The 23,941-nt window shown below is 39.4% G+C and overlaps 1 protein-coding gene across 4 annotated transcripts in view; it reads left to right on the top strand.

The window, feature by feature from the left end:
* The first annotated feature begins 294 nt into the window (after window positions 1-294).
* Window positions 295-23,941, top strand: part of DCAF1 (DDB1 and CUL4 associated factor 1) — a 96,767-nt gene continuing 73,120 nt past the window's right edge. For 3 of the 4 annotated variants that reach the window (XM_058559702.1, XM_058559693.1, XM_058559683.1), the window contains exons 1-4: window positions 296-464; window positions 10,193-10,310; window positions 15,345-15,421; window positions 17,816-17,889. In XM_058559702.1, coding sequence (XP_058415685.1) covers window positions 10,201-10,310; window positions 15,345-15,421; window positions 17,816-17,889 — 261 coding nt within the window. In that variant the 5' untranslated portion in view covers window positions 296-464; window positions 10,193-10,200. Of the gene's footprint in view, window positions 465-10,192; window positions 10,311-15,344; window positions 15,422-17,815; window positions 17,890-23,941 lie in introns of all 4 variants that reach the window. The other variant, XM_058559708.1, reaches the window with a different exon arrangement.

Genomic DNA, 23,941 nt, shown 5'->3' with positions numbered 1-23,941 from the left:
AACAGCCCTGGCTTGGGAGCATTGAGTGCCTCACTTTTCGCTGCCGCCTACCGAAGCAGCCAATGAGTACACAGCAGTTGGTGTTTATGCTAAAAACTACAAATTCCAGAAGTCAATGCGCGAGGGCGAAGTGCTTACGCGCAAATCAAGATTAGTGGGCCCTGCCCCTAGAAGCGGAACTTCATTTCCCGGCGGCCCCGGGGCTCGTCGATATTCCTCCGTTGGCGCTGGCGTTCTCCTCCTGCCTCCTGCCAGCAAGCCCCGCGCCAACTCGGGGCGCGCGCGCGCGCGCGCGGGGGGGGGCGGGGCACGTAGCACGCGAGTGACGCATAATATGTGGGCCGTTCCGGAGCCGTGGTCGCGCTGTGTGTGAGTGAGGGAGAGTGAGTGCGGGACCTGAGGCGGTGTGTGTGAACTGTGGCCACTGGCGGGGTCAGGGGGGAGCGGCGGAGCCGCCCGGGAAGGTGAGTGGGGAAAGGAAGGAGACGGCTCTCTGGGAGGGGCGCGAGGAGATAAGGCGCGTGGCGGTGCGGGCGGGAGAGTGGGCGCCGGGCTGGGGGAGGGGCGGCACCTGCCTGGGCCGCCGGCGGGGAGGGGGCGGGCCGGCCCGCTGGGGAGGCTGGGCCCGGGGCCTGACAGGACTTTTCCTCCTCCAGATTCTTGGCTTGGGGGCGGGGCCTCCACGTTCTTCCTCCAGTCCGCGAAAGCAGCTTTCCGAGAGTAACTCTTCTGCTCGGAGTGGGGGGCAGGACTGTGCCACCCCTACCAGGAGGAAGGGCGCCTCTTATTCCCCTCGTCACCTTTTTCTTCCCAATCCTCCCAGTCTCGGTTCCGTACGAGCTGGGGGGCTCCATCTTCCTTGCCGTACGGCGGGCCCCTTCCCAGACTGTCTCCGCCTCCAGCTCCAGTCACCTGGGCGGGCTCTCCCCTCCCTCGGCCTCGTGCCACCTCCCCTTGCGTGGCCCGGCTCTCGGACCCGGGTTAGGGGGGCGGAGCTTTCCGCCCAGTTCTGTCACACCGAGGGTGGAGCGGAGGGGTGGAGAGAGGTGTGCGGGGCTTGCAGCGTGGAGCCAAACCTTCCAAGTGCCCACCAAGCTTCCCGGGAGCCTATTTCTGGGGGTTTTATAGTTGTTTTTAACTGTGGTGTCAGAGGCATTTGCTTAACTGGCTCTTCTCTTCCTAGATGCTGTCCGTGTCACTTCCTCTTATTGCAGTGTTAGCGCTCGGGTTTCACATTTGTTGAAGTGGTTTTGGAGTGTTTGTAGTAGTTCTTTTTGAGTCCCAAATGACTCGTCCTTGTTCACGTCATGTTGGCCTCAGTTTTTCCTTACTCTGTCTTTTCAATGATGTCTTTTAATTAGTCTACGTGCTTTAATTATTAATTTATATTAGCAGCATGTTCCTGTTCTAAACGCTTTGTTAATATACAGAGTGAGGTTCATTGACAGTGTCATTCTGTAATTTTCTTTCTCCAGTTTACTGGAGTTTACCTTTAAGGTTTATATAAGCTTGTATATTTAGACTCTTTAGGAATTCGTTTGGTATTTTTCTGCTTGTTGCTGTCGAGATTTGGGTTTTCTATATAGCAGTTTTACCTTATGCGCTTTCCAGCGGTAATATATTTGTGGATATTGAGATAATAGATACAGAATTTGGGGAATATAAAGGAGATCATTTTATGCTCAAAATCTCTTGAGTGGTTGCTGAGCAGTGTTCTGCTGTTCTTTCTGTTGTACAGTTGTTAAATTTAATAGAGGAGGAGTCTGGTAGAATGAACCACTTGTTAGTTTGAAGTGACTGAAGTTGATTTATTACCAGTTTTCTTACATTGTTTTTGTAAAGGAGATGGTCATGGACAGGAATAGACAATTGTTACACATGATCTTATATGTCATGCTAATTATTGGATAAATTTTATTTGAAGTTCCAAACTTGGATTTTTTTCCCCCATTTTTTTGTTTTTTTAAAATAAGGAAGAACGCTTTCAGATGTTTGTTTCAGGATTGTAACCTTGCAGGAATCTGTCCTTAATGTGGACTTTATTTTAGGCTTTGGGATAGTTTCTGTTGAATGCCATTCAGTATTGTGTATTAGAAGAGGACAGATTTTATGGTTTAAAAAGTTACGAAAGGTTACAAAATAGTGGAAAAATTGTAGAGCTGGGGTAATAACATACAGAGAAAAATCTTTCTCTTATCTTTAACCCTCAGAAAGTCAATTACTTAACACATGATAGATATTATCCTTTCCTTGTGTATTCTTCCAGGGATATTTTATTCTAGGGACACACACACTCTCTCTCACACACACACTTTGCTTTTCTCATTTGACAATATATTTGAGAGTTGGTTCAAATTAGGAAAGGAAATGTTTCTTAATTTTTTTCTCTTTTTGTTATGAAAATTTTCAAACATACTAAAAAGTTGAAAGAATAGTAAAATGACACTTGTTTATCCATCCAGATTCAACAGTTGTTACTATTTTGTCATATTTTTTTCTATTTATAAATGTGGTGTATATTTCTTTATTTTGTGGAACCGTTGGGAAATAAGATGCAGAAACATCATACCCCTAAATACCTTGGCAGCCATGCTTTAGAAGAAAGACATTCTATGTATTTTTTTGTAGGGCTTTATATTATTCCACTGTATGAACAGTATTATCATTTTACCCTCACAAGAACCATTTCCATTTTACGGAAAAGGAAATTGAGATTTGGAGAAGTTAAATAACTTGACCGAGATCTCACAGGTTTGTCCACAGAGTTGGGATTTGATGCTTGAAACCCTTTTCTACCGAGTAACACTTGGTTGGTTTTGGGGCCCTCTCTGAGCCCATTTCCTCATTTGTAAAAAAGGGGAAGGTTGGTTGTGAAAATTCAGAATAACGTAGTGAATTACTTAGCCAAATGTCTGTCCCGTACTATTATTCACTAAGTGGTAACTGTTGTGTCACTATAGGGCAGGCTGTAAATTCTGCATACCACTTAAAGCACTCACTTTCAAACATAGTAAATTGATTAATGCACCTTCATTGTTTTGTGTATAACAAGATGACTGCACCTTTTACATTTTTTATTAATAGTTTTTCATTGATACTAAAATGAATTATCATTGATATTATTGTTTTAGTCTATTGTAAGTTTATATTTTCCCTGGGCAAGTGATTATTCTCAAAATTATAATTATTCTCAGGCATAATTAATCAGAAGTTTTGAAAATGATACCAGAAGTATGTATGTGTCTAAATTGAACTTGAAAATTTTAGTATTTTACTGTGCTTGTGCTGACCTTTATTAGAGGTAGTATTTTCTTTAAACTTTCCCTTTATGTGTTCCACTAGGCTGATTGCTTAAGTTATCCAAAAGGCATTCCCTCCTGGACCTTTTTTTTTTCCCCATTAAAAAAACATTGTGGTAAAATCCACATACCATAAATTATCCATTAATCATTTTGAAGTACACAATTCAATGTCATTTAGTAGATTAACAATGTTGTGCAACCATCACCTCTTTAGTTCCAAGACATTTTCATCCTCCCCAAAGGAAACCCCATACCCATTAAGCAGTCATTCCCTATTTCCTCCTCCACCAAGCTCCTGGCCACTACTAGGCAGCTTTCTGTATATGGATTTACCTATTCTGGATATTTCATATAAATAGGCCATAAAATATGTGACCTTTTGTGTCTGGCTTTTTTCACTTAGCGTATTGTTTTCAAGATTCATCCACAGGGCCGGCCCTGTGGCTTAGCAGTTAAGTGCGTGCGCTCCGCTACGGGCGGCACGCACTGACACACCGCTTCTCCGGCCACGCTGAGGCCGCGTCCCACATACAGCAACTAGAAGGATGTGCAACTACGACATACAACTATCTACTGGGGCTTTGGGGGACAAAAAGGAGGAGGATTGGCAGTAGATGTTAGCTCAGAGCCGGTCTTCCTCAGCAAAAAGAGGAGGATTAGCACGGATGTTAGCTCAGGGCTGATCTTCCTCACACACACACAAAAAAAGATTCATCCACAGCTGTAACATGTATCAGTACATCATTCCTTCCTATTGCTGAATAATATTGCATTGTGTGAATATAACCATATTTTGTTTATCTATTCATCTGTTGATGGACATCTGGGGTTGTTTCCACCTTTTGGCTATTGTGAATATGCTTCTTTGAACATTTGTGTACAAGTATTTGTTTGAGTATCTGTTTTCAGTTCTTTTGGGTATATACCTTGGAGTGGAATTGCTGGGTCATATGATAATTCTATATTTAATTTTTTTTTTTTTTGTGAGGAAGATTAGCCCTGAGCTAACATCTGTTGCCAGTCCTCTTTTTGCTGAGGAAGACTGGCCCTGGGCTAGCGTGCCCATCTTCCTCTACTTTTATATGTGAGACGCCTGCCACAGCCTGACTTGATAAGCGGTACAAAGGTTCGAGCCCGGGATCCGAACCTGTGAACCCTGGGATGGGGCCGCCTAGGCGGAGCGTGGGAACTTAACCACTAGGGCACCAGGCCGGCCCCCTATGTTTAACTTTTTTAAAAAAACTTTTTGAAGAGCCACCAACTGTTTTCCTCAATTGCTGTACCATTTTACATTCTCACCATCAGTGTACATTCCAGTTTCTCCACATCCTTGCCAGTGCTTGTTATTTTCTGTTTTTTTGGTTCTAGTCATCCTAGTAGGTGTGAGTGGTTTCTCATCCTGGTTTTGATTTTCATTTCCCTAATGGCTCGTGTTGTTGAGCATCTTTTCATCTGCTTGTTGGCCGTATGTAATATCTTCTTTGGAGAAATGTCTTTTCAAGTCCTTTGCCCATTTTTGAGTCAGGTTTTTTGTTATTAAGTTGTAGAAGTTCTTTACGTATTCTGGAAACTAAATCTTTATCTGATATATGATTTGCAAATATGCTGTCCCATTACGTGGGTTGTCTTTTCACTTTATTAATACTGTCCTTTAATGCATAAGAGTTTTAAATTTTGAAGTCCAGTTTATCTATTTGTTCTTTTGTTGCTTATGCTTTTAGTGTCATAAATAAAAATCCCTTGCCACTTTCAAGGTCATGAAAATTTTCCCCTCTGTTTACTTCTAAGAGATATTTTTTTGTGTCAGGAAAATTGGCCCTGAGCTAACAGCTATGGCTGATCATCCTCTTTTTTTGCTTGAGGATGATTGTCCTTGAGCCAAACATCTGTGCCAGTTCTCCAGCATTCTGCATGTGGGACGCTGCCGCAGCGTGGCCCAGTGAGTGGTGTGCAGGTCCGTGCCTGGGATCCGAACCTGAGAATGCCGGGCCGCTGAAGCGGAGTACGCGAACACAACCACTCTGCCACCTGGCTGGCTCCTGCCTCTAAGAGTTTTATAGTTTCAGCTCTTACATTTAGGTCTTTGATTCTTTTTGAGTTAACTTTTGTATATGGTGTGAGGCAAGGATCCAACTTCATTGTTTTGTATGTGGATATCCAGTTGTCTCAGCACAATATGTTTGTCTGATGGTCTTTCAACAAATTCTTTCCCTATTAATGGTCTTGGCACACTTGTTGAAAATCAGTTGACTGTAAATGTGAGAATTTAATTCTGGACTCTCAATTCTATTGCATTGGTATACATGTCTTTCCAGTACCACACTGTTTTGATTATAGTAGCTTTGTAGCGAGTTTTGAAATCAGAAGTGTGAATTCTCCGACATACTTTTTCAAGATTGTTTTGGCTATTCAGGGTCCCTTACAGTTACGTATGAATTTTAGGTTCGAAGTTTCCTTTTTTTTTTTTGTGAGGAAGATTAAGCTTTGAGCTAACATCTGCTGCCAGTCCCATCTTTTTGCTGAGGAAGATTGGCCCTGAGCTAACATCTGTGCCCATCGTCCTCCACTTTATGTGGGACGCCTGCCACAGCATGGCTTGATAAGCGGTGTGTAGGTCTGCGCCTGTGATCCGAACCTGCGAACCCCAGGCCACCTAAGCAGTGTGCGCGAACCTAACCACTACGCCACTGGGCTGGCCCCTCGACGTTTCCAGTTTTGCCGAAAAGGTCATTAGGATTTTGATAGGGATTGCATTGACTGTTGACTGCTTTGGAAAGTATTGCCGTCTTTTTTTTTTTTTTTTTAAGGTTAATTTATTTTATTTTACTTTTTAAAATTTTTTTGTAAGGAAGATTATCCCTGAGCTAACAACTGTTGCTAATCCTCCTCTTTTTGCTGAGGAAGATTGGCCCTGGGCTAACATCTGTGCCCATCTTCCTCTATGTTTTTATATGTGGGATGCCTGCCACAGCTTTGCTTGATAAGTGGTGTGTAGATCTGCGCCCACAATCTGAACCTGCGAACTCTGGGCTGCCAAAGCGGAGTGTGCGAACTTAACCACCACGCCACTGGGCCAGCCCTGAGTATTGCCATCTTAATATTAAATCTTCTAATCCATGAACATAGGATGTCTTTCTGTTTATTTAAGTCTTCTCTAATTTATTTCAGCAGTGTTTTGTAGTTTTCAGTGTGTAAGTCTTGTGCCTTTTTGGGTTAAATTTATTCCTTAATGTTTTATTCTTTTTGGTGCTTTTGTAAATGAAATTGTTTTCTTAACTTCATATTTGGGTTGTTCATTACTAGTGTATAGCAATACAACTGATGGTTGTGTGTTGATCTTGTACCCTGTAATTTTGGTAATTTCTTGCTAATTTTTTAACTCTAATAGTCTTTTTGTGGATTCTTTAAGATTTTCTATATATAGGATCATGTCATCTGTGAATAAAGATAATTTTACTTCTTTCTTTCTATCTTGGATGCCTTTTATTTCTTTTTTTGCCTAATTGCTCTGGCTAAAACTCCAGTATAATCTTGAATATAAATGGTGACTGCAGGCATCCTTGTCTTGTTTCTGATTTTAGGTGGAAAGCTTTCAGTCTTTTACCATTGAGTATAATGTTAGCTGTGAGTTTTTTTTTTTTTTTTTTTTTTTTTTTTTTTTGGTGAGGAGATCAGCCCTGTGCTAACATCCGCCAATCCTCCTCTTTTTTTTTTTTTTTTTTTTTTTTTTTTTTTTGCTGAGGAAGACGGCCCTGGGCTAACATCTGTGCCCATCTTCCTCCACTTTATATGGGACGCCGCCACAGCATGGCTTGCCAAGCAGTGTGTCGGTGCGCGCCCGGGATCCGAACCAGCGAACCCCGGGCTGCCGCAGCGGAGCGCGCGCACTTAACCGGTTGCGCCACCGGGCCGGCCCCTTGTGAGTTTTTTTTTAATGCCCTTTACCATGTTGAGGACGTTCTCTCTTGTTCCCAATTTAATGAATGTTTTCATCACAAAAGGGTGTTGGATTTTGTCAGATGCTTTTTCTGTATCAATCCGATGATCATGTGTTTTTTCTTCCTTATTCTGTTACACTCACGCGCCACGTAATGTTTCAGTCAATGACGGACCACAAATATGACGGTGGTCTTATAAGATTCCTACCATATAGCCTAAATGTGTAGTAGGCTATACCATCTAGGTTTGTGTAAGTACACTCTATGATGTTCACACAACAATGAAATTGCCTAACGATGCATTTCTCAGGATGTATCCTCATCGTTAAATGATACATGACTGTAATGTGATGTATTACATTAATTTATTTTTGTGTGTTGAACCACCCTTGCATTCCTGGGATAAATCCCACTTGGTCATGTTATGTGTATCATGGATATAGATATATATATGCATAATGTATAATATATATAATATCACGTGTATCATATATACTGTCATATATATATAATCTTTTTTATATGCTGATTTATTCAGCTTGCTAGTAGTTTGTTGAGGATTTTTGTGTCTGTATTCATAAAGGATGTTGGTCTGTAGTTTTCTTGTGATGTCTTTTTTTTTTTTTTTTTTTTTTGGTGAGGAAGATCAGCCCTGAGCTAACATCCATGGTAATCCTCCTCCTTTTGCTGAGGAAGACCGGCTCTGAGCTAACATCTATTGCCAATCCTCCTCCTTTTTTCCCCCTCTTTTTTCTCCCCAAAGCCCCAGTAGATAGTTGTATGTCATAGTTGCACATCCTTCTAGTTGCTGTATGTGGGACGCAGCCTCAGCGTGGCTGGAGAAGCGGTGCATTGGTGCACGCCTGGGATCCGAACCCGGGCCGCCAGTAGCGGAGTGCGCGCGCTTAACCGCTAAGCCACGGGGCCGGCCCCTCTTGTGATGTCTTTATCTGGCCTTGGTATCAAGGTAATGCTGGATTCATGGAATAAATTAGGAAGTATCCCTCCTGTTCTATTTTTTGGAAGAATTTCAGGATTGATGTTAATTATTCTTCAGATGTTTGGTGGAATTTACCAGTAAAGCTGTCACTCTCTTGCAGTTTTAGGATGTCTTAAGTGATTAATGTTGCTGTTACCATGTGTTACTACTTTGCCCAGTCTCTAGATCTTTTACTTTAGCATAAAATTTTACTGTTGAAAAAAATTCCTTAAATTATTGCTCCACCCTACCCCCCTGGCTAGTACTTCTCAAGATTGTTGAGGTCATGAAAAACAAGGCAAGACTCAAAAACTGTCACAGACCAGAGGACACTAGGGGGATATGACAACTAAGTGCAATGTAGTATCCTGAATGAGATCTTGGAACAGGAAAAGGACATGAATGGGAAAACTGGTGAAATCTGAAACAATTTTGGAGTTTAGTTAATAATAATGTACCAATGTTGGGTTTCTTCATTTTGACAGTGTACCGTTATAAAATAAGATGGTAACATTAGAGAAAATTGAACTGGGTGAAGGGTAAATGGGAATTCTTTCTACTATCATAGCAACTTTTTTATAAATCTAAAATTATTCCAAATAAGAAGTTTATTTTAAAAAATGCATGTATGGTTAGTAGATTGCAGTAAAAATACAGCCTGGGTTTTCTCAAGTATAAGGTCGGAAGTCCGTATTAGTCGGTTGCCCCTGTAGCATTTCCTTTTTCTGGCTTTGGTTAGAAAGTCTGAAAATGTGGATTCTTCTCTGCAGAAAAGAAGCCTTTTAATTTTGTTGTTTTTTATTTTTTGAAAATACTCTCCTTTGGAGTTATGGGTAGCTCAGGTGATGTGAATCACTATCTACTATTAGAATTGCCTCTACTTTATTAAAAACAAATATTTTACATTTTAGAGTTGGTGGTATCATCTTTTACGTATATTTATTTTGGTCTTATATTAAATATTTTTAGAAGAGTACAAAATAATCCTAGATCAGCTAGTAATCCCTTTCTGGCGTGAAACTGTATTTATAGAACGGGTGCTGTTTCTGTGAAAATACACATTTTGCATGGTAGGATCTGACATTTTGAGCCTAAAGGTACTTTGGCAAAGAAGTTGAACTATAAACCATCTAAATATTAGAGTCTCATTTATCCCTTTTGGAGCCCCTATGAACCTCTCTTCCCCGTGTGTATGCCTTATGTGCTTCCACTAAAGCCTGTCTCAGCTCTCTGTCCTTCTATACCCCTGGGCTGTCCAGTCAATCCAGCAAATCTCTCTGCCTCTCTCCAGCCTCTTATCCTCCTTCCAGGAAATCAGCTGTGAGAGAGTTTAGGAAGCCTGAAGGACAAATGGATTATAATACTGCTTCCCAACTTTGGTGTTGATAGTGACATCCACTTCAGTTCTTGGTCTTTTGTTAAGAATTAATATGCTGTTTGTCTTTCATGGAACTGTCTCCCAAAGACTTACAAGAGCAAAATATTTTGGGGAGTAGTTTTTGCTACATTTTGTATCTTAAAAAAAAATGTAGCCTCAGAGTTTTGGACCTCAGAGATCTAGACCTGGGATTATTCTATGTGTGGTATGCATTTTTGAGGGGAGAAAGGCACCACAGCTTTTGTCTGATTCTCAGGGGGGTTCCTGATCCTAGAAAGGTTAAGAATCATGATTTTGATCCAATTCTCTGTCTCGTTTGTCTCATTCCTTGTCTCATTTGCAGTTGGATACACTGAGATTGAGAGGTGAAAGGACTTGTTTATCATGACTTGATGAGGCTCCCAGTCCCAGGTTTCCCACTGTACCACAAATAAAATTATCTAAAGGGTCCAAGAGTTAAATTTTCCTTGCTTTTAATTATTTCCCTAGCTTGCTCATCCCTTTTCTTTCCTTTCCTCTCTTTTCCTTTTGTAGGAAGTATGTCAGGTTTATTTTCCTGTGTTCATGTAATGTTGTTCTTTTTTTGCTTCCTTAGGCCAAGCCATGACTACAGTAGTGGTACATGTAGACTCCAAAGCTGAGCTCACTACCCTGCTGGAGCAGTGGGAAAAGGAGCATGGCAGTGGGCAGGACATGGTACCTATCCTTACCAGGTATGAAAAGTTAAGTTTTTTTTAAAAATTAGTTTTTAAAAAAAGGAAAAATTGGAGAATAGTATAGGAACATTTTCACCTATGAAATGTTGTGAATGCTCTGAATTCTAAATCCATTTTTTCCCTTTCAGAACTAGTCTTTATCTCCCTACTTCTAGAAGCTCTTTAAATTTCTTACCTTTCCTATCAGGCCCTTTATCGTCATTCTCCTTCGTATGTTTTTTTCCTGCCTGTGTTTTAACCCCAGGGTTTTGTGTGTGGTTCTTTTCTCTCTTCACCCTAAATATTCTACCTAGATAGTTTCATCCTTGTCCATGATTTAAAACATTATTCTTAAATTAACTTTTCAAATCTCTATATCTGCTTCAGACCCCCGTTTTTAAAAAATTTCAGATCCATTTCTCAGCTGCTTGGTGTACACATCTTTACCGGCTATTCCTTAGACACCTGAAACATACCATGTCCAAAACAGAGCTTGTTGTCTTCATCCTACTTCTCTCCTTATTCACAGCTTGTGCTTTTGTACTCCCTGCCTTGGTGGGTAAATGATTTTAAATGAAAAAACTGAAAACCATCCTCCCCAGTGTACTCCTCTATCAGCACAATTTAGTCACCAAGCCCTGAGAATTTCTGCTTCCTCCTCTTCCCCATCCCTACTACCACTTCCTTCATTAGTTATTGATCATGCCTTGCCTGGCCCATTAGGCAGTGTGCATTATCCCTCTGTCTCCAGTTTATCCTCTTCTAACACATCCTTCCCTTTGCTGAAAGATTCATCTTTCTCCCACACAAATCTGATTGTCATACCTCTGCTTGTAATTCTCCCTTGGCTCCCTTTTTCCTACGGAATAAATTGTAAACTTTTTAGAGTGGCCTATGAGTTATGATTTGGCCCCTACATCCTTTTTCTGCCTCATAGTGTTGGTTTTCTTCAGTAAGGAATAGTACCATATTTTCTAATGTCTGTCCGCCTTTACATTTGCTGTTTCTTTGGCCTGAAATGCCTTTTCCTTGGCAAGCTCTAGTCCTTTCAAGAATCATGTCTGTAAAACCTTCTCTGACTTTGATGTTCCTAGGTAGGTTTGGGGACTCTTTCTTTTTTTTTTGGTTAAATATTCCTGTCATTCATAAATATATTATAATTTCCCCCCATTTTAACTGTTACCACATTGTACTATAATTATCTTTTTACATATGTCTCCTTACTAAATTGTAAGCCTTTTGAAGGCAGGTACTATACCTTGTTATTGGTGTCTCCTCAGACAATGACTTGCCCTCTGCCTGGTACATAGTAACTGTGCGGGACATAATTTTATTGAATGAATGTTTTGAGAAAAAGTGAAAAACAAAGGCTGGGAGGGGGGTGCTCATGGTTTTTCTAAGCAGGAGGTCACTGGAACATGGGGATCTTGAACACCTAATCTTTGGTATCATAGCAGTGGAAAAAGCTTTTTGTTTATGCAATGATCTATTCTTTAGGGATAAAGAAAACTACGATCCTATAAAAGTTTAAACAGGAATAAATGCTTTGTTCATAATTGCTCTTGATACATGGGGAACATATGAAAGTACAGTTTTTTTTAGGGACAGGATTATTGTTAACTGGTGGAAAGTGGATTTTGTAGAGGCATTGGAGATTAAGAACTACTAATCATAAGATTCTTGGAATGCAGCCACAGTGAATTAAAGAATCTAAGTATTGTGCGGTTAACATGTAGATTATTGACATAACTGTGAAAGGAGGAGAGAGTCATAAATGGGGGTGTTAATGTTAGTGGTGAGTCTACTTAATTGCTCAAAAAATATTTATTCAGCATGTATACTAAAAATACTCAATGTTTATTTTCAAGGCTATTTTTCACATTATCATATTTGATCCTCGTCTTTGTCACCATGCTATGATATTCAGCAGAGCCTAAAATAGAGGGGCCCTGTCTTCAAGGAGCTAACCATGTGGGAGGCAACTAATGGATAAGAAACAGTGCAAAGTAGTACAAAATAATATATAATGAAGTGCTGAATCAGGCAGTATGGTTTGTAAATATTGTAGAGATTATGAGAATGGAAAGAATTTGAATGAGTCAGTTTCTTTTATTCACTCAACAGATATTCGAGGACCTTTTGTGTATCAGAACTGTACGGGACACTTCTCTGAACCTCAACTTCCTCATTTGTCACTAAAAGTATCACTGAGAGCTACATTGTTAAAGATGACTATCCTCAGAGCTACTTGTAAAAGACTGCATAGCCAGGCAGTGGAAAGCTAAAGTTGGGTTTTAACTTCAATGGGCTTTCCAGTATAGGGTGGGCTTTCCAGTATAGGATGGCTTTCCATTCTGTGGGCTTTCCAGTATAGGATGTGGTAAAGGTTGCTTGGAACAGGGACTTGAAAGATAGTAGAATGATAGCTTGATGAAAATCAGAGACAAGGTTTTCTAGGAAAAATGAAAAATGTGACTGTAAAAGGAATCGAGGGGAGAAGGAACTAGGGCATGTTTTTATGGCAGTGAGGAAATGGGCCCCACTAGAGTGGAGGGTGAATATAAGATAGGAATGGAAAATAAAGTTGCATGGAGCAAGATCGTAAAAAGATCTCCAAGGTTAGACAGGGAGTTTAAGAGACAGCAGGGTGAATTCAAAGTGTAGTTTATTTTGGATAGCAGCAACTTCCGCCATCCTTCAAATTGTTGGGTCTGTTAGTTCACTGAATATTTCCTGAAGTACCTTCACAGTCCGTCGCCCCCCCCCCCCCAACTGGCTGCAGTTTTGGATGTTTTGAGAAGCAAATGTTTATGAGAAGCAAATGAATTTCAGGCCCACCCACACTTTTATTGACCTTTATTTTTGTGATCTTTTGGGAATTTTCCTAAGAAAAATGTATGACTTTATAACTTTAACTTTTTATTTATATTATTTATTATTATTGAGGCTTTGGTTTGATTGTGTGAAAAGGAACTGGCATTGGGCCAAGCCATGTGAACTTAACCTAGGTTCTGGGTTTTTTTTTTTATATTACTGAGATATAATTTGTGTACTGTAAAGTACTCTGCCTGATGGATTTTTTAGTTATAAAACCATCATTCAGATCAAGTTATGGAACTTCAGTACTACCTGGAGAAGGCTCCTTCCTGCCCCATCCCAGTCAATATCGACCGTAAATTGTTTTATTCGGTTGTTTTTGATTCCCAGTTTTCATGGTAACAACACCTAAATAACTCTCACATGTTAGGCTTTGTTCTAAGCAGAGTACATATATTAACTTACACCTCAAGGAAACTGTATAAGGTAGAGACTGTTATCCTCATTTTACAGCTGAGGCACAGAGAGGTTAAGTAACTTGACCCAAGTCACACCTAGTTAGTGGAAGAGGTATGATTTGAACTCTGGCCACCTACCTCCAGAATCCATGTTTTTAACTTCTGCTGTGCTAGATGATTAATTTCAACTGAAGGTATTAGTAGATCTTATGTAATTCTAGGTATATTTTGTGTGGTTGCCCTTTATGGCAAGGAGAATTTTCAGAGTTTAGAGGGAAAGGTAGAAAAAGTAGAAATACTCTTGAAGCTTGATGGAAAAAATGAATCAGATTGGGCAAGAATCTTTGCAAGGAGCTTAACCCTTAAGGCTAGGAAGGTTTTGTGGAAATAAAGCATATAGAAGAGTTTGTGTTAGGACAGGGCATGATAGATACTGGACAGTGTGATAGCCTTGTATTTGATTATCATTATAATAGGTTAAAATGTTAGTGTTGCTTAGGATACTCAAAAAGTGGTTTTTCTTGTTTCAAAAAGAATGCATAAATAAAAAGGAACTATTGATACATACAGTGACATGGATGACTCAAAACATGCTGAGCCAAAGTAGCCAGACATAGAAAGAGTATATATGATTCCATTTATATGAAATTCTAGAATAGGCAAAATTAATCTGTAGTGAGAGAAAGCAGATGAGTGGCTGCTTGGGGGCAAGGGTGGGAGCTTGGGTAGGGGAAGAATGTTACAGGCTGAGGTAACAGCACATAGAAAGGCCCTGAGGCAGTTATGAACCTGGACTCTGAAGAGCAGAGAGGGCCATGTGATTGAAGCTTAATGAAGGAGGGGTAGAGAAGTAGAAGAACTGGTCAGAGATGCAGACAGAAGCCAGATTATTGTAAGCCGTGGTAGTACTTGGGTTTAATTCAAGTTATTGTGGTAAGTCATTGGAAGTTGGAGAATGGATTGTGTCAGGTCAGGCATGGATGCAGGAAGCAAAGGAGATCAGGGAAAAGGCTATTGCAAGTAGTCCAGGCAGTTGATCATGGTGGTCTGAACAAGGGTAGGAATGGTTAAGATCTAGAGAAATGTTTGCAGTTGAGATATTTTGTTTAGAACACTAATCTGTTCTCATTACCCACGTGAATAAACAGACTTCTTGACGTCTGCTTTAGTGTCTTGTCAGCTAAAGTATGCCATCTCATGTTCACAGAGCTAACAGGAATTGTTATTGTGGGGAATGAGGAGAAAAGGAACTTTTTTTTTTTTTTTTTGGTGAGGAAGATTGGCCCTGAGCTAACACCTGTTGCCAGTCTTCTTGTTTTTGCTTCAGGAAGGCTAGCCCTGAGCTGTCATCTGTGACAGTCTTCTTCTATTTTGTACGTGGGTTGCTGCCACAGCATTGCTTGATGAGTGGTGTAGGTCCGCGCCTGGGATCTGAACCTGTGAATCTGGGCCTCCAAAGCAGAGTGGGCCGAACCTAACCACTATGCCACTGGATTGGCCCTGAAAAGGAGCATTTTAATGATGACTCTTGGGTATTTGGCTTCCGAGGGGACGGTAGTACTATTTTTGAGACAGGAAAGTAGAGAGAAGAATGAGTTTTGGAGTAGAAATTGTTTTATGAGACGGTTGTTTAGATCTCTGTGTTCATCAGGAAAATACCCTTTTCTAACTTTTTGCTTTTATTTTATACTTTGCTTGTTGAATTGACTATTGTAGGTGGTGGTACATTTTTTTGTATGCTTGTTTATAGTTGACCTTGTCTTCCCCTTTGTGCTAGGATGTCTGAATTGATTGAAAAAGAAACTGAAGAGTATCGTAAGGGGGATCCAGACCCATTTGATGATCGACATCCTGGTGAGACCTGTGTTCTCTTAAGCCTGGCTCTAATTTTCTTACAAAAGAAAATTGCTTAATAGGAATATTTTTCAGTTGAAATAGCATCTTTTATGCTAAGTTTTAAGACCTTTTGTTTGTTAAAATACTGCTCAAGGTGGGGGCCCTGAGGAAAATAAGTTCCTGGAAAAAGTTGAAATATTTATAATATTTACTGATCAAATAGAATGTGATTAATTTAAAGGAACTAAATTGTATACCTTATTGACTCAGTTGGTATGATTACCAAGACTTAAAAAGAGAAAAATGTTCTCCCTTTCTGACTTTTAAACCAAAAACAGTTATGCTCTGTGCTTTTATCTTTTTAACAACAATAATTATCCTTTTACTGATGGGGAAATGTAGTTGAGCATTCAGTGCTTTGCTTTTAGTTATGTGGTTGATACTTGGAACCTTGAATAATAAACAGACTTTTAAAAAAAATTTTTATTATTTTTTTATTTTCTTGAGGTCATATTGGCTTAAAACTGTGTAATTTCAGGTGTACATTACTATCTGTCAGTTTCTGTATAGTCTACATCATGCTCACCAACAATAGTTTTTATCCGTCACCATACACGTGTCCCCTTTTCGCCCTTCCCCCAACCTGCTTTCCCTCTGGTAACTACTAATCTGTTCTCCTTATCCATGTGAATAAACAGACTTCTTGATGTTTGCTTCAGTGTCTCATCAGCAAAAATACGCCATCTCCTGTTAATTTGGTTTTATTTTGAGCTAGTTTAATTAGAGCCATGACAACCCAGCCTGCTTTGGTATGGAATTTGCTGTATAATACAGAACTATATGGAACTTGAGACTTTGCCATTTTATGTTCTCTCTAAGGTAGATTACCAGTGGGCAAAGCTTAAGTCTTGTAGGGGCCCACACTGCATATAAACTTTCTCTCTCTCTCTCTCTCTCAAGCCAGAAGCAGTCCTTTGTGAAGAGGAGAGTCTGAGATTTTGTGTGTGGAGAGAGAGTGAGAATGGGCGGGAGTTATAAAAATAAGAACATTGTATATCCACCTGAATGTTCCAGGGTTTATTTTTGTTTCTTACACATTTGTCCTCAAATGTAAGCAAGATAGGCTTTTCAGATTGTGTCCAGTTGTTTATGTGATACTACGTGCTGCTCTTGTCCTAGACATCCCCACTTGTGATTTCAGAGGACTCTTCACCTAGGTCTAACCCACATCTTCAGTAAGGCAATCAGAACATGAAGAAGTACGAAAGTGTGAAATAAGAAATTAAGTTAATGCGTGGGATTTATGAAAAGAATTAAAAGAGAGATGATCATGCTTAGTGACATTGCCTTGGAAAGGATGAAATGGTGAAGAGGAAGGAAGGGAGAGACAAATTATATGCCTTTTTTCAGTAGAAATTCAAAGACAGTATTTTCCTCCCTACGTCTTATTATAAAGCAAATTTGTCATTAGACATAATTTCTATTAATAAAAATAAGGGTCTCTTTCATCTTTTATAAACGGAGAGAGTTAGGTAATCTGAGTCCTCATTTGTTTTTTTGATACCATTCTCTAATTTTTCTTTTTGGGAATTACTTTGGGATACTAATTACAGCTTGGTGAAAATTTCATATCAGCAGCTTACATCTTTTCTTCATCTGAAATTGTATCCTTTGACTAAATTTGCCGCTCTACTGCTATGAAAGGAAAATTAAATAAAATAGATGGTATCTGTTTTAAAAACAAACCAATGATTCTTTCAACCATTAACTAATTCTTTGACTTTTAGGTTCTATGTTGAGTAGATCCTAGGTCCCTGGCCTCTTTTCTTTCCCCAGGAGCGCAAAAGTTAAGATGGCCAATGTTACTGTATCTTTAGAGTGTGGTGATTGCTTAGTGGGATTTCCCCCCGAACCTGGGGTGTCTTTACAGGTTTGAGGATGCATTTCTGCTGCTGTTGACATTATAGTTGAGAGATTGGACTTGGAGCCTATTTTCTCCAGGCCAGTCATGAAAAGAAGTTGTGCTTCCTACCTTTTTCTGCCTGGGAAATCAGTAGTTTTCTTTCTCTTGAGCTCCTTTATGATTCTTTTCTAGACCTTGTATAATCTTAGTGATGTTGGTCTGGGTCTAGTGCTCATTTTGTTTAATTCAGCATTGCTGTGTAGGCAATATGCTGGGAGATGGGAGAGTTAGAGAGCATTGTCTCAAGTTTTTATATTGTCACTTTTAATTTTAAAGAATGTGTCTCAGGAAGTCTAATTCATCAGAAGAATCTTTTCTGTGTTTCTGTTTATTTTTGCTGGCATTTTAATAGTACTTATAACAATCCAAGTGCCTTTCCAGAGGTCTAAGTTGCTTGACTGGATGACTTACTCAATCCTTTGTTTGTTCCTCCCCTCTTCTTTTGGTAGGTCGAGCTGATCCAGAGTGTATGCTGGGCCACTTGCTGAGAATACTCTTCAAGAATGATGATTTCATGAATGCAGTAGGTTTGCTTCTTACTTTTCTCCAGAGATTATCATCATCAGATGTTGTACCTTTATTATTTTTTATGACTAGTTTACTTTCTCCTGAGGCCTTGACAAAGTTGGGAATAGAGTGGGTAGATGGTTTTATTTGGTATTGGTTCAATGAAATAAGAGTAAACATGAACTTCTTTTTACTGAAGTCCTGGTTGTGGCCAAAGTATTTTCTCTTTTGGTGTGTACTTTGTTCAGCTGAATATTGGCGAGGGCTCCCAAGGCATCTGTGCTCATCCTTGGGCAAGATGATTTTGAGTTTGGGAATATAGGAGTCCTCTTGGGTTCTTTTTTTTTTTTTTTTTATTGATGTTTTAATGGTTTTTAACATTGTGAAATTTTGGGTTGTACATTTTTGGTTGTCCATCACCATATATATGACTCCCTTCACCCCTTGTGCCCCCCCCCCCCCCGCACTGCCCCTGGTAACCACAGTACAGTTTTCTCTGTCCATGTGTTGATTTATATTCCACATATCAGTGAGATCATACAGTGTTTGTCTTTCTCTTTCTGGCTTATTTTACTTAACATAATACGCTCCAGGCCCATCCATGTTGTTGCAAATGGGTCGATTTTGTCTTTTTTTTATGGCTGAGTAGTATTCCATTGTATATATATACCACATTTTCTTAATCCACTCATCAGTGGAGGGACACTTAGGTTGCTTCCACTTCTTGGCTATGGTGAATAATGCTGCAATGAACATAGGGGTGCATAAGCCTCTTTGGATTGTTGATTTCAGGTTTGTTGGATAGATTCCCAGTAGTGGGATGGCTGGGTCTTAGGGCATCTCTATTTTTAATTCTCTGAGGAATCTCCATACCGTTTTCCATGGAGGCTGCACCAGTTTGCATTCCCACCAGCCATGTATGAGGGTTCCTGTTTCTCCACATCCTCTCCAACACTTGTTGTTTTTTGTCTTGGTGATTATAGCCATTCTAACGGGCATGAGGTGATATCTTAGTGTTGTTTTGATTTGCATTTCCCTGATGATTAGTGATGTTGAACATCTTTTCATGTGCCTATTGGCCATCTGTATATCTTCTTTGGAGAAGTGTCTGTTCATTTCCTCTGCCCATTTTTTGATCGGGTTGTTTGTTTTTTTTGTTGTTCAGTTGTGTGAGTTCTTTATATACTATGGAGATCAACCCCTTGTCAGATGTATGTTTTGCACATATTCTCTCCCAGCTGGTGGGTTGTCTGTTCATCTTGATTCTGGTTTCGTTTGTCTTGTAGAAGCTCTTTAATCTGATAAAGTCCCACTTGTTTATTTTTTCTTTAGTTTTCCTAGTCTGGGTAGGCATGTCATCCAAAAAGATTCCTTTATGACCAATGTAAAATAGTGTGTTGCCTATATTTTCTTCTATGAGTTTTATAGTTTCAGGTCTCACCTTCAGGTCTTTGATCCATTCTGAGTTAATTTTTGTGAATGGCGATAGCAGATGATCCACTTTGATTCTTTTGCATGTGGCTGTCCAGTTTTCCCAACACCATTTATTGAAGAGACTTTCCTTTCTCCGTTGTATGTTCTTTGTCAAAAATTAGCTGTCTGTATATGTGTGGTTTTATTTCTGGGCTTTCAATTCTGTTCCATTGATCTGTGTGTCTGTTTTTGTACCAGTACCATGCTGTTTTGATTACTATTGCTTTGTAGTATGTTTTGAAGTCAGGGATTGTGATGCCGCCTCCCGCTTTGATCTTTTTTCTTAGGATTGCTTTAGCTATTCGGGTTCTTTTGTTGCCCCATATAAATTTTAGTATTCTTTTTTCTATTTCCGTGAAGAACGTCATTGGGATTCTGATTGGGATTGCATTGAGTCTATAGATTGCTTTAGGTAATATAGACATTTTAACTATGTTTATTCTTCCAATCCACGTGCATGGCATATCTTTCCATTTCTTTATGTCATCATGGATTTCTTTCAATAGTGTCTTGTAGTTCTCATTGTATAGGTCCTTCACCTCCTTGGTGAGATTTATTCCTAGGTATTTTATTCTTTTTGATGCAATTGTAAATGGTATTATCTTTTTGAGCTCTCTTTCTGTTAGTTTGTTATTAGCATACAGAAATGCAACTGATTTTTATAGATTGATTTTGTGCCCTGCAACTTTGCTGTAGTTGTTATTTCTAATAGTTTTCCAAAGCTTCTTTAGGGTTTTCTATATATAAAATCATGTCATCTGCAAATAGTGAGAGTTTCACTTCTTCGTTACCTATTTGGATTCCTTTTATTCCTTTTTCTTGCCTAATTGCTCTGGCCAAAACCTCCAGTACTATGTTGAACAGGAGTGGTGAGGTGGGCAGCCCTGCCTTGTTACTGTTCTCAGAGGAATGGCTTTCAGTCTTTCCCTGTTGAGTATGATATTGGCTGTGGGTTTGTCATAAATAGCCTTTATTATATTGAGTTACTTTCCTACTATTCCCATTTTGTTGAGAGTTTTTATCACAAATGGATGTTGTGTCTTGTCAAATGCCTTCTCTGTGTCTATTGAGATGACCATGTGGTTTTTATTCTTTGTTTTGTTGATGTGATGTATCACGTTGATTGATTTGCGGACATTGAACCATCCCTGCATACCTGGTATAAATCCCAGGTTTTTTTTCGTGGTTGATTTCCAGTTTCATAGCATTATGGTCTGATTAAATCCCTGGTATAAATTAATCATGGTTTGTGATCTTTTTAATGTATTGTTGTATTTGGTTTGCCAATATTTTGTTGAGGATTTTTGCATCTATGTTCATCAGCGATATTGGCCTGTAATTTTCTTTCTTTGTATTGTCTTTGTCTGGCTTTGGTATCAGGGTGATGTTGGTCTTGTAGAATGATTTAGGAAGTGTTCCGTCTTCCTCTATTTTTTGGAATAGTTTGAGAAGGATGGGTATTAAATCTTCTTTGAATGTTTGGTAAAATTCACTGGAGAAGCCATCTGGTCCTGGACTTTTATTTTTTGGGAGGTTTTTCATTACTGTTTCAATGTCTTTGCTTGTGATTGATCTATTCAGATTCTGCATTTCTTCTTGGTTCAGTTTTGGGAGGTTGTATGAGCCTAAGAATTTATCCATTTCTTCTAGATTGTCCAATTTGTTGGCATATAATTTCTCATAGTATTTTCTTGTAATCCTCTTTATTTCCGTGGTATCCATTGTAATTTCTCCTCTTTCATTTCTAATTTTATTTACTTGAGCCTTTTCTCTTTTTTTCTTAGTAAGCCTGGCTAAGGGTTTGTTGATTTTGTTTATCTTCTCAAAGAACCGTTTGTTTCATTAATCCTTTCTACTGTTTTTTTGGTCTCAATTTCATTTATTTCTGCTCTGATTTTTATTATTTCTCTCCTTCTGCTGACTTTGGGCTTTGTTTGTTCTTCTTTTTCTAGTTCTGTTAGGTGTAAACTTTCTCTTGTTTGTTAAGGTGGGCTTCTATTGCTGTGAGTTTCCCTCTCAGGACCACTTTTGCTGCATCCCATATGGTTTGGTATGGCATGTTTTCATTTTTGTTTGTTTCCAGATAGTTTTTGATTTCTCCTTTAATTTCATCAATGATCCATTGGTTGTTCAGTAGCATGTTATTTAATCTCCACATTTTTGTCACTTTCCCAGTTTTTTTTTCGTGGTTGATTTCCAGTTTCATAGCATTATGGTCTGAAGAGATGCTTGTTATGATTTCAATCTTCTTAAATTTATTGAGGCTTGCTTTGTTTCCCAACATATGGTCTATCCTTGAGAATGTTCCATGCGCGCTTGAGAAGAATGTGTAGTCAGCTGTTTTTGGATGGAGTGCTCTGTATATGTCTACTAGGTCCATCTCATCCAGTTTTTCATTTAAGTCTACTATTTCTTTATTGACTTTTTGTATGGATGATCTATCCATTGATGTAAGTGGAGTATTAAGGTCTACTATTATTGTGTTGTTGTTAATGCCTCCTTTTAGGTTTGTTAATAGTTGCTTTATGTACATTGGTGCGTCTATGTTGGGTGCATATATATTTATAAGTGATACGTCTTCTTGGTGGAGTGTCCCGTTTATCATTATATATTTCCCTTCTTTGTCTCTCTTAACCTGTTTTATCTTGAAGTCTTCTTTGTCTGATATGAGTATGGCAACACCTGCTTTCTTTTGTTTGCCATTAGCTTGGAGTATTGTCTTCCATTCTTTCACTCTGAGCCTGTGCTTGTCTTTAGTGCTGAGATGTGTTTCCTGGAGGCAGCATATTGTTGGGTCTTGCTTTTTAATCCATCCTGCCACTCTGAATCTTTTGATTGGAGAGTTCAATCCATTTACATTTAGGATAATTATTGATATATGAGGGCTTAATGTTGCTGTTTTGTCACTTATTTTCCGGTTCTTTTGCATTTCCTTTGTTTCTTGTCCCATTTGTTTTGTACTGCCAATTCAGTTTGGTTGGTCTGTCTTATGACTCTTCTAGTTTTCTCTTTGTTTATCATATGTGATTTTGTTTTGATTATTTGTTTAGTGGTTACCTTGAGGTTTGTGTAAAAAATCTTGTGTATGAGATAGTCCATTATCTGATGGCCTCCTATTTCCTTATACTGTCAGTTCCATCACTTTCCTCTTCCTCTTCTAAGTTGTTCTTGTTATACCTTATTCTGTCTTGTGTTGTGGGTGTTTGTTTACAGTGATGAGGTTAAATGTATTTTTGGTGAATTCCTTCCTTTGATCTTTGATTTTAGTATTTAAGTGGTTGCTAACCTATTCTGGTAAAGATCTACTATTTTTCTGAGTTTATCTACCTAGTTTTCTCTTTGCTCCAAGCTTTGTATTCCCTTTCTCTTCTTTTTTTCAGGCCTGAGGGCCTTCTTGAGTATTTCTTGTAGTGGGGGGTCTTGTGGCCTTGAACTCCCTTAGCTTTTGTTTGTCTGGGAAAGTTACTATTTCTCCATCATATTTGAAGGATATTTTTGCTGGATAGAGTATTCTTGGCTGAAAGTTTTTGTCTTTCAGTATTCTGAATATATCATTCCAGTCTCTCCTAGCCTGTAAAGTTTCTGTTGAGAAATCCGCTGAGAGCCTGATGGGAGTTCCTTTGTACGTTATTTTTTGTTTTTGTCTAGCTGCCCTTAATATTGTTTCTTTGTCATTGACTTTGGCTAACCTTACCACTAGGTGTCGTGGTGAGGGCCTTTGTCTGTTAATATATTTAGGTGACCTGTTGGCTTCACTTAGTGGTATTTCCTGCTCCTTCCCCAGATTTGGGAAATTCTCAGCTATTATTTCCTTGAATAGGCTCTCTGTTCCTCTTTCCCTGTCTTCTCCCTCAGAAATACCTATAATTCTTATGTTACATTTCCTAATAGAGTCGCATATTTCTCGGAGACTTTCTTCATTTCCTTTTAGTCTTAGTTCTCTCTCCTCTTCCATCTGGAGCATATCTGTATTCCTATCCTCTAAAATGCTAATTCTTTCGTCCATTTTGTCAGCTCTGTTCTTTAAAGATTCCAGATTCTCCCTTATCTCCTCCATTGTGTTTTTCATCTCCATCAGCACTGATTGGTTTTCATGATTTCAATCTCTTTTGTGAAGAAACTCCTAAGCTCATTGAATTGTTTGTGTTGTCTCGTGTTCCGTTGAGTGTTTTTATGATAGCTATTTTGAAATCTCTGTCGTTTATATTATGGATTTCTGTGTCTTCAGGGTTGGTTTCTGGGTACTTGTCATTTTCCTTCTGGTCTGGTGATTTCATATATCTTTGCATTTTGGTTGGCTTTGTTTTTCCTCATCCTGGAAATCTCTGGTTGCAATTTCCACCCGCCGCCACTGTGTGGTGGTGAAGGGCTGTGTAATCTAAGCCCCCTGCACTCTGCTGCGGTTTTTCTGCTGCGATCCACGGGTCGGATCGCTTGATCTGGTCTGCCGCGGATCGCTTGGTCTGGTTGGCTGAGCTGCAGGGTCCGGTTTGCGAGCGGAGTGGGGGGGGGGTGAGGGCTCTCTCTTTTGCCCTCTGGGTCCCTGGTGTGGGGGGCTTCTCGTTTGCCCCTCGTTATCCGCTGTCTGGGGTGTT

This window comes from Diceros bicornis, chromosome 2 (genome assembly GCF_020826845.1).
Source record: "Diceros bicornis minor isolate mBicDic1 chromosome 2, mDicBic1.mat.cur, whole genome shotgun sequence".
NCBI classification, from domain to species: domain Eukaryota; kingdom Metazoa; phylum Chordata; class Mammalia; order Perissodactyla; family Rhinocerotidae; genus Diceros; species Diceros bicornis.
The sequence above is the reverse complement of the archived record's forward strand: the minus strand, read 5'-3'. Positions and strand labels throughout refer to the sequence as shown.